The sequence below is a fragment of the Blastomyces gilchristii genome (assembly GCF_000003855.2).
Source record: "Blastomyces gilchristii SLH14081 genomic scaffold supercont1.13, whole genome shotgun sequence".
Lineage (NCBI taxonomy): Eukaryota > Fungi > Ascomycota > Eurotiomycetes > Onygenales > Ajellomycetaceae > Blastomyces > Blastomyces gilchristii.
The window spans coordinates 897,832-909,358 of record NW_003101670.1 but is presented as its reverse complement, the minus strand read 5'-3'; the positions used below and the strand labels follow the sequence as shown (position 1 = coordinate 909,358).

General features: G+C 30.9%; 2 protein-coding genes across 2 annotated transcripts; one reads left to right on the top strand and one right to left on the bottom strand.

The window, feature by feature from the left end:
* Positions 1-6,744: 6,744 nt before the first annotated feature.
* Positions 6,745-7,561, bottom strand: BDBG_06340 (uncharacterized protein). Its single transcript, XM_002623446.2, has 2 exons — positions 7,332-7,561; positions 6,745-7,277 (listed from the first exon to the last, which is right to left on the bottom strand). The coding sequence occupies exons 1-2, from the start codon at positions 7,463-7,465 to the stop codon at positions 6,965-6,967; spliced, it is 447 nt and encodes a 148-aa protein (XP_002623492.1). The 5' UTR covers positions 7,466-7,561; the 3' UTR covers positions 6,745-6,964.
* A 1,632-nt stretch (positions 7,562-9,193) lies between these two features.
* BDBG_06339 (CMGC/SRPK protein kinase) lies at positions 9,194-10,566 on the top strand (the record flags this gene model as incomplete). Its single annotated transcript, XM_002623445.2, has 2 exons — positions 9,194-9,713; positions 9,773-10,566. The coding sequence occupies 2 exons, from the start codon at positions 9,194-9,196 to the stop codon at positions 10,564-10,566; spliced, it is 1,314 nt and encodes a 437-aa protein (XP_002623491.1).
* Between the last annotated feature and the right edge of the window lie 961 nt (positions 10,567-11,527).

The window sequence follows — 11,527 nt, the reverse complement described above, 5'->3', positions numbered from 1 at the left end:
TAATATTAATCTTTTTATTAATTTTAAATATCTCTTTTCTCTAATCACTTCAGGAATTTTACACTTGTATAGTCTCATTAAACTCTTAAAAACTCTTTAAGAGAAAATAGAAGAAGAGTGCTATAAAGTTCACAAGATACTGACTTATCACTGCAAGATCATCTCTAAAAAAACTCTTTGAGAAAAAATAAGAAGTCTTAAACAGTATTTCTTATTCAATATCTCTGATATATAACAGAGCAGTCTCTACTAGTTATCTTATAGCTTATAATCTCTTTCTCCACATTTTTCAAATGCTTAAGTAGTTTTCATAAATTCTCTGATAATGAATAATCTTCTTATTTTATAAGATATTAAAGCTGACTGTAATATATTCACTTATTCAATATTTTCTTTATAAGATATTTAGTATCACTCTTGATCTTGATATTATCTGACTAAGATGACTTCATCTCAGAGCATTACTTATAGAGCTTTAAATAGAAAATATGAAAAATAGAATGAATTAATTTGAATTCTGAGAATAATTTTAACTTATATATCTGCTTACTTATTACTTTTATTACTGAGAAAGATTCTAGTTATTACTTACTGAGCTTCTTATACAGTCTTATTATCTTGATATTCTTTGCTAAAAGTAGTACTTAATTCTCTATTAAGAACTTTATTAAAAGATGTTTTCAATTATAGTATTTCATCTACTACTTCTGAGTATAGTGAATACTTTTTATTATCTTCTTATAAATTTTATTTAAAAGTTTCAATCTCACTTTTACTTCTGATACTGAGAAGTACTCTGTTCTCTGTATCTATTTAATATTCTGACTATCTATCTCTTTCTTTGAAACATTGTCTGTGATGTTACTGAGTAATGAAGAATTATATTTATAATAAGTATAGAAAGAAGATACTTTTAAGATAATATTCTTTACATTATTATATATAAATTTAGTAGTTAGAAGATGTTTGAGCTAATCATTCTGATAATATAAACAGAATTCTTGAAGATGCTGTTTTAATATCTAATTCTGATATTCAGTCTGATTATCTATCTGCAGATGAAATGCAGTACTGAGAAGATATCTTATTATAAGATGATAGTAAAAAGCTGATCAGTATTTACTGATGAAGAGAGATTCTTAATCTGTTATTAATAATTTCAAAACACTGTAATTATAAATGATAATATTTAAAAACAGATCAGTCAATTCAGAGACTTTAATCTTTTTATAAGTAGAAATATATTTTATCATCTTTATAAAACAGTTGATAATAATTAAAATTAAGTTATATTCTTTGACTCTTGTTAACTTCAGCAGATCAACTATGAAATTCATTAATAGATTCTATTATCAGCTCTTTGAGACAGATAGTGATACTAACTTATTATATTACTTATACTATAGAATCTTTATTCTTTGATAGATATTATAAGTTTTAATATACTCTTTGACATCTGCTCAGAGCTTGTCTTAAATATATTTATATTTTAAAAGCTTCTCAGTCTTCTCTAATCTGAAGTACTCTGTATAAGAATTATTATAATGAATTCTTAATAACTTTTAATATACTGCTCTACTATAAGAAATAAAGACTGAATTATTTAATAGTAGAAGTTCATATTCTTATAGTTATCAGCACTTGATTTCTTAGCAGCACTGTCTCACTCAGAGTCTGTCTTTTTCAAGTTTAAATCAGATTCTTTCTTCTTCAACTTCTAAATTTAAGCTGTAGTAGAGATATTCTTCTTCTATAACTTATTAATGAATTTTAAAAGTAGTCAGATTGAAAGATTATAGACTATTTCATTCTTTGTCAATTTAATTATTATTATTATTATTATTCTTTCATTATACTCATATGCAAGCAGAGCTTATGATGAGTCCTTGCGTGATGTTAAATACAGGTCAAGTGTTGATTATACAGGAGGAAATACAGGTGTTGAGACCACACCAAGATAACAAGAACATAGGAAAATACAAAGGAGTGATAATTAGATACATACGATAATAACTTCCCAGCTCAGGAACATAGAGCAATTCATTGAAGTGATTTATACACCTCTGTATTTATTAGAAACCTGAGGTGCTTGAGTTCCAGATTTAATGTATTTCCTGCGGGTTTCGAACCCACGCGCCTTGGTTTCCCACACCAAGGTGCTACCGGGTGGCCGCATTAACCATTCAGCCACCGGGGCTTGTCAATTTAATAATAGTAAGATATAATATAAGAAGCTTATAATCTTCAGTGTCAGTTCTCTGCAGAGATCTGAGTTTTCTTTTATCTTTTATACTGAATTATATAGCTGTCTTATCAGTACTGTTCTCAAGCTTCAGAGAACTTTAACTCTCTGCAGTTAACTTCTTCTGCAGTGATAACAGAGATTCTTTTATAGAATTCTTCTTCATATTAATAATATTATAATTAAACTGTTTAAATAGTATATTAGTGAAGTTAAGCTAATCTGAACAGTATTAGATATAGAAATCATACTCTGAAAGCAGCTTCACTTATCTGACTTAACATTCTATCAAGCTCTTTGTTGTCAAGAAGTAATATAGATTTACATAATTAGTGAGAACTTGTACTGAGTATTTACTATTTTAAAGATAATATCATCAGATCTTGAAGAATTCAACAATTACTAATATCTCTTAATTATAAGTATTATATCTTCTCTGTATAAGTGATAATTTCTTAAAGAAGAAGATTACTAATCTTTATTCACAGTGTTCTATAGACTCTATGAAAAGGTCTTCTTTTATAGATATTTTATTATTTATATCTTCAGAAATTATTATTCTCTGATTCTTTTAATATTGAAAGATCTTTAATGTCAACTGTGAAAAGATTTTACAGATTTCATTTCTGAATACATCAGTCTCACACTAACTGAATAAGTTAAGATTAAAGTGATTCAGTATTGTAATATCTGTAAAAGCTTGTTTTACTTCTGCAAATGTCTGTGCAGTGTCTTGAGTAAAAGTAAACAGTCTCATTTTTCTGTCTTTTATACTTTTCTTTAACAGATCTATAAGAGAGATAGTAATTTATAAATATATATAGATAAATCATCTATAGAAATTTATCAATTCTACAAACATCTATATCTCACAGTATATTTATAACACTGATCAGTTCTTAATAATGAAGACTTAGCTTTTATTCATTGAAATGCTCTTTATCTTAATAATATAATCTAAGAAATCAATCTCCTGCATGTAGAATGAGCATTTTTCAGTGTTTATATAGAGTTAATACTGTCTTAAGTAACTTAACACTTTTTGAATATAAGTATTATATTCTTTTCCTGTTTTTGAGAAGATTAGAATGTTGTCTAAGTATACTATATAAAAGATATTGACAAGGCTCTGCAGTATCTCATTTATATAGATTTAAAAGATGACTGAAGTATTACAAAGATTAAAAGATAAAATAAGATATTCAAAATTACTGTACTTAGTATAAAAAGCTGTTTTTCAAACATTGTCTTTATTAACTCTGATTCTATGATAGATATTCTGTATATCAATCTTTGAGAATATTTTTGCTTCAGATAATTAATCAATCATCTTATTAATTAATAATAATAAATAGTGATTCTTAACTATCATCTTATTAAGATCTCTGTAGTCTATGTATAGATGTAGCCTACTATTTTTCTTGAGTATAAAGAGTATAGATGTCTCTGCTAAACTCTTTAATAAGTATATTCAGTTCTTTAATTATGCTTTCTCAAGATATTTGCACAGAATATTTGATTTCTTTATAAACAAGTTGTAAAGAAGTCTGTATAGTGCTATTACATCATCTTCAAGATAAATCTTATATTATATCTTAGTATTAGAAAACTTCACTACTTCTCTTTTTAAAAAGACATTCTTATAATCTGTAAAGAGATATTATATATATTCATCTTTAATAATGAATACTGCTGCTAGTCTTGTAGTAAGAGTGATAACTTCTTCTTCTATTTTCAAGTCTCAGTTATCTACTATATAGTATATTAACTCTATCTTTTTCTCAAGATTCTTCTGATAAAACTCTTCAGATTTCTCTATTACTATCTCTTTATTAATAAGATAATACTATTATATCTGAGTAACTCAGTTAATGAGAGAATTGTTTTCTCTTAATTACAGAAGATCTAGAATAACATTCTTATCTATAATATTAACTATATAAAGAAGTAGACTACTCTTCTTAAAGATTTCTTCTGAGTCTGTGATTATATACTTCACTTGAATTATATTAAAACAGTGGCATTTTATTTCATTAGTAAATTTTATATAATTTAATAAGTCTATCTTCTTTCAACTCTTTATCAAAGAAAAGAAATAAAATATATAGTTAATATCTACTCTGAAGTTAAGTAGATATCTTATTAATATCTTCTTATTTAGAGTATTTATTATAATTGTAATATAAACTCAGAGATATAAGAATTATTAATTCTTTAATTCTTTTTCTTTCTCTTTTATGAATACATTTGTCAGAAGAGAAGTTAACTTTGAGAAGATATCTTCTTAGTTTCTTTTCTTCTTCAGCTTCTTATAATTACTAGTATAGTGATTATCAGCTTTACAGTTAAAATAGAGATTTTTATTAAATCTTTTTTAATATTTCTTTATAGTGAGTAAAGAATCAGAATACTTAAAATTCTTCTTTACTTTTTTTACACTGAAGCTATTACAGTGCTGTTTAGATTCTATTATTAATTACTTAGAAGTGATCTTATTAATCTTTTTCTCAGAGAATTAATTATTTAAATAGATTTAAAAAGTCAAGTTAACAAGCTTATTATAATTGATTAATGAACTCTGATACTGTGATATTATTATCTATATCTTATAAGTCAGCTTTATGAGATAAAGCTGTGTTTTTAATTAATTGAAATCATTAATTAATTTCTCTTAATATTCTTCAAATCTTATATTAAAATCAGAAGAATTCTTATTATCTTGTTAATATAATAAGTTAAACTACTGTGTTACTATGAAGCTACAGTTATAGTAGTCTTTGATTTGATTCAGTAAAAAGTTCTTGAATTCTTCTTAAGTTATTACAGTATTAATATACTTAAGCTCTCTCTTCTTAGCAATTTAAGTAGTTGCAGAGATATCTTCAAGAAGATTGACAGTGTAGATTACTTATATCTTATAAGTATTAAACTGACTCAGATTAAGGCAGAATTTCTGTTCAAGAGTATAGATAAAGCTGTAAAATTCAGATAATATATTTCTTTTATATCTCAGAGAATCTCTGATCTTAATCTCTCTATCTTTATAATAAATGTAGATGTGTAGAGACTGCAGTGATAATAAAGTAATTAAAAAGCTTATATTAAAATATACAATAAGTTCAGAAATCTTGAATTTCTATTAAAGTAAAGATATACATACTCTAAAGAATAATATAAAGTTTCTCTCAGAGAGTGAGATTAAATCAGTTTCAGTATAAGTATATAAGATTATATTAGTCTATTAGAGCTCAACTAATTTAAACTTATAATTAGATAAAGTGATTTAAATTATAATATAATAGAATAAAAACAGTAACTAGTCAGTGATATTATATAGAGATAGTTATTTAAGAAGCTGTATAAGTGAGCTTAACTATCTTACTTAAATAGTGAGCTTATAGACTACAGAGTTATTGTAAGAATATCACAGATATAATACTTAGTATATTAAGAAGATTATATAAGAAACATAGTAACTCTTATATATATTTCAGTAGAAGAAAAATGAATTACTGACTTCTTAAATAAGAAGTCAGTATCTAGCTATTTGATATAAATAATAAGTGAATACTCTTCTCTTATTTCATGAGTGAGAATAGCTGAAGTGATATCTCAGTAGTGTCTTACTATTAAGAAAGAGTAATCTGCTAATCTTATATAGAAGTAGAGTTTTTATATTTATTAATTGAATCTTTTTATGATATATCTGAATAATGTTATAAAGTAGTTAATAACTAATTTAAATAAGATAAAATTATCTGTATAAAAGTAATAAGCTGTGTGAAACTGTAACAGAGTCTTAACACAGCTGAAAGTATAATAATAATTAATAAATTCAATACTGTATTATCTGTATTAATATACTTTATCACTGTTATTAATCTGCAGAAGTATGATAACTGTATAATAGAACTTATATCTTTAAAGATAGTTATAACTTATTATTTATATTCTTCTTCTTCTTGAAATTCAATCTTATCAAAGTTATAGATATCACAGTGAAAAAATTAATATTAATTAAAGACAGCTTTATATTAATTAAATTAATTAATAATAAAGCTTATATTCTTATAAGACACTTATTTTAAATTTATGAGTTTTTATTTAACTGATTTATAATCTGATAGATATTTAATGAATTAATATATTTATATTTTACTTACTATAAGAGATATAGTCTCTGAATCTGTATAATACTATCTTAATATATAGTTTATAGCAGCTTTAATATACTTGATAATAAGTGAGTAAAAATTAACATTTAATTGATGAATTTATATCTTAATTGTCTCTTTCTAACTGTTATTCAATACTCAATTCAGTGAAACTCTTATAGTTCTTAATTTCTTTCTGTTGATTCTCTTATATAAGATAATATATAAGACTTTGAATTCTCATAACAAAGATGTGATTTTTAATTTTGAATTACTTTTATACATGTCAACAGCTCTTTGCAACTGCTTCTCAGTGTAATTAGAAGATTTAGACATGATTATAATTAATAATAATTATTTGAAGATGAAGAATGAAGATATTGAAAATATTTTCTGTACAGTGTGGTTTTCTGTACACTGTGGCGCACTCACTACAGAGAGTGAGTAAGCATGGCACGGTTACTTGATTTTCAGACAGCTATTGCCCTATTGCGATCTGCATAGCAAGTGGATAGGCAATGACGGAAAGGTTGGCTCGCATTTCTGATAAAAAAGAGACCTTTCCAGCCTATTCCCCCGTCTCTTCAGAAGGCCAGGTAATAAATTGGCTCTTCGGTCCCAAGACGGCAGGTGGCCCAGCAATAGTTTCCTTGACCTTTGTTTCCACTGAATCTGGCCATGCTGATCTAGCACCGTCATTTGTAAGCCCGTCGGCGGGTGAAACTCTCGTCACATCGAATGAACGGATATGCGGAGTATATCCATGGTTGGACCGGTGCTGCTTATTTAGGGATAGCTGTGGGTTTTTCACAGCCACTGTGATATGCGGCTCATCTTTGACATATTTGCCCCTGGTTCGAGTTGACGGATGGATGTAGGAACTATGGCGGGGAAATAAGCTTTACTGATTCTATTTTTGAGTTGATTTAACTTACCGAATGAGGACTCTGGTGGTATTTGGGTCTGTTTGGATAGCTGTTTCATATGCAGCATGCATTAGCGCTCGAGCGATAGTTTCGTTTTTGGGCCGAGCGATCTTCCATATATACTCTATTGTCTGCGAAGCCATAGCTATCTGACGTTAAGCAACTGGAGAGCAAACTGTACGAAATCAATAGATGAATACGGCGGGGGTGAGGAGGATTGGGGAGGGTTAAAATACCCCGTCCTGAAAACAATGAGACGCAGCGGGGCTTGCATTCACTCGCATGATACCGACTAGTTATTGGTGGCGATGCAGGGTGAATTGGACACATCCAAGGATTGCCTTGATTGGTACCATGTATCATAGCACCGCACTTTGTTTTTGCTGTGTAAAATGCGTCAAGGAAGAGAAAGGATCAATTTCAGGAAGCAGAAAACTTGACCTGCTAAGTGTTTACAATTGACCTCATTACATAATCATGACCCTGACCTCGCACAATACAGTAATAATCAGTTGGTAATTGACTTTCAATCTTTCAATCCATTCATTCACTCAGCTTATCAATCAATCAAAAAGCATGTATAACTTTAAACTGATTCATAATCAATTAAATAAATAGATAAATTTATATAGAATATAAAGAGATGTTTTACAGAATTTTAAAATATATTAAGATAAAAATATTTAATAATTAATTTTAAATTGATTTTAAATTGATTATTAATTAATTATAGTAATAAAAATAAATTCAATCTATATATTTAAGTAATTAATAATTGATTGAAAATCAATTAATAATCAATTCAGTGTAAATTATATAAATACTTACTTTATTATTAAATTCAAGAATAATTTCAGTATTAAATTTATTTTAAATTGATTTTGAATTGATTATAGAATTGATTATTAATTAATTATAGTAATAAAAATAAATTCAATCTATATATTAAAGTAATTAACAATTGATTGAAAATCAATTAATAATCAATTCAGTGTAAATTATATAAATACTTACTTTATTATTAAATTGATTTTAAATTGATTTTGAATTGATTTTAAATTGATTTTGAATTGACTGTAGAATTGATGGTAAATAATTGAGTGGTTTCAAATTACAAGAAAATATGTATTGAGTGAGGTCAGGTAGTGGCACGGGCCACATTTGCGAGGTCAGCTTATATAACGAGGTCAAGTGGCGCACTTAGCGAGGTCAAGTTTTCTGTATACATATTGAATTGGCTACTGGGGCAAAAGAGCTCAATCACCACCAGCGCCTGCTGGTAGAAGGGCCGACCAACTGCAGGATCCTCAACACCCCCCCTCAGACCAGCTATCACAGAGTACAGTACTTCCTCTCAGTGACTCTCTTCAGTGATCTCCTCACAATGACTTCTTTTTAATAATGGACTCAGTCAGTCCTAGGACTCACAGGACTTCTAGAGCACACTCCTGGAATATCTCTTAGCACTGTTAAAATGTCCAGGATATTTATTAGGAATTTTTAAGTTCATTCTGAGATTGAACTCATGCATGTTGATCACAGCAGGGCTCATGCTTAACAGTCTCATAATCTGTAGGCTACTGGGACAAAAGAGCTCAATCACCACCAGCGCCTGCTGGTAGAAGGGCCGACCAACCGCGGGACCCCCAACAGATAAGAAGCGTTACGTAGGTGGCTAGTGCTAAGAAAGGCCATTTCAGATTTTCGCTTTCCATCGCCGATTCCCTAAATGCGACATCATGATCTCCAGCCACAGACACTTTCCTATCAGCGGATTGAAATTTTTCTTATTCCAATTTACACAAAACCAGCACAGGCTTCACAGGTTTTCATTGACTTTGGCTACGTCTCTACATAGGGGTCACACGTCCATGGCTCGCTCCACATCCCCACCATCCGCTCAGAATATATACCATCCGGGGGTAGATCTGGAAGATTTTGAAGGGTATACGCATGGCGGATTCCACCCAACCCTTATCGGCGACACATTTTGTGAGGGACGCTACACTGTGGTCCACAAGCTTGGCTTCGGCGGCTACTCAACTATCTGGCTTGCACGAGACCGACGAAACCAACGATATGTATCCCTGAAAATACTGACTGCAGAAGCATCACGAGAAAGTCGTGAGGATGAAATACTTCAAATATTAGCGAAGGGTGACTCGACCCACCCTGGGAAGAGATTTGTTCCTTACCTGTTGGACCGATTCTCTTTCGAAGGTCCCAACGGACACCATCGGTGTTTGGTCGGAGAGCCTGCTGGTTGTAGCTTGGCTAAATCTAAGGAAGATAGTACGAATCTCATGTTTCCACGGGATGCGGCAAGGTCGATTGCTGCTCAGTGCTTTATGGGAGTGTCTTATTTACATGCAAATGGTGTATGCCACGGAGGTAAATGAAATCGATGGTAGAATCCTAAATTTTTGACTGCAGATACTTATGCAGAACAGATCTTCATCTACATAACTTACTCTTGCGTGTCCCAAACTTCGATAGTTTGAGTGCGGATGATTTATACAAGCGTTTTGGAAAGCCGTACGAGGCTCCAATTCGACGACTGGACGGGAAACCTAACAAGCCACACGCACCTCCACATGCCATTAATTGCATGGCTTGGAATATGCCTGCAAATGAAATTGCAGAACCAGAGATTGTCATATCTGATTACGGGACATCGTTCATTATATCCCAAACACCCTCTCCGACGCTTCACACACCGATCCTTTACGCGCCGCCGGAGGAATTCTTCAACGAAACCATCACTAAACCCACAGCAGCCGACATATGGACGCTTGGGGTTAATTTATATGACGCCATGGGCGAGCGTCCACTTTTCGAAACTTTCGCTTGGGACCCAGACGATATTATCGCGGAGATGATCAATACGCTTGGGCTACCACCCCAGAGGTGGTGGAACACTTGGGCCAAGCGCTCTGAATTCTTCGAGGCGGATGGTTCATGGGTCACCGATTTTCGGCGTATTTGTGACCCTATTTTCCGACGCCTTCCGAAGCGCATCTGGGATATGGGCCGTGGCGACACACCAGACACCTGTGAGTGGGACGTTCCTGGCGGCGAGTTTAATGCATTAGAGTGTCTTTTTCGGGCAATGTTGTCATTTGAACCGACCCAGAGACCGACCGCCGAACAGCTCTTAACATTTGAGTACACTGTGAAGTGGGCGATGCCGGCGTGGGAAAATCAGATGAAGAGATCTTGTACGCATTCCATGGAGAAGAGATGACGAGCCACGGGTTTTCATGGTCCCATAAAAGCATATCAAGCCTGGTGTGAATACATTCTCATGCTTTACAGCATTCAACAAAGCCTTCTAACTTGGAATGTATATTACATGAATGCAGAGATTGCTTACAGGCGGATGGCTAATAATTTTCAACCAAACCTTGAGCATGGGGTTCACTTTTCGGAGCAACATTCACACTTTATCTCCTAGGCGGGTGAGCGATTACGAGGGTTTTTCTGGCAGGTTCAGCCCTGGAACTTATAATGTTCCGTACCGAAGAGAGGCCTTGTTCGTTCATACCACACGGGAAGAACGTAGGGTTAATTTACAGTGATCACACTGTGGATCCACCATTCCACCCGTGTCACGTGTCGCTGATTGTAACACATGTTTCATCATTATATTCAGTAACATGTCACTGAATATTAAATATCAAGATGATGTTAAGACAGTGCAGAACTTTCTAATATTATCATGATACTACTCAGTAATCATGTAATTAATAAATATTATTATCAGAATACTACTAAGATACTACAAGTAGACTGACTGTGTGACTGTGTCTGAGATCAGGACCAGATTTTTTAATAGTCTTATTATCAATTTAACTAATCTCATTACACAGTTTTAACATTAGATAGTAGTCTTATACTGTCTCAGTGAGACTTAGTATTTACTCTTATTACATTTTTCAAATGAGATTATAATTTTCACTTATTAATTTAAATTATTTTTATTGCTTTAAATGACTTTAAATCTTATTTAAGTATTATCAAAAAGTGTTACTTTTTAAAAAATTAAAAATAGTTTAAAAAAAACCTTAAAATGTCTAAAAATAGTAACTTTATATCAAGAATGAAATTAAATAAAAATTAATAAGAATACTTTCTTATTTTTTTCAAGGATTGACTTCATTTTAAAAATGATAAATAGTAACTTTACATGTTTTTTTTATGACTAG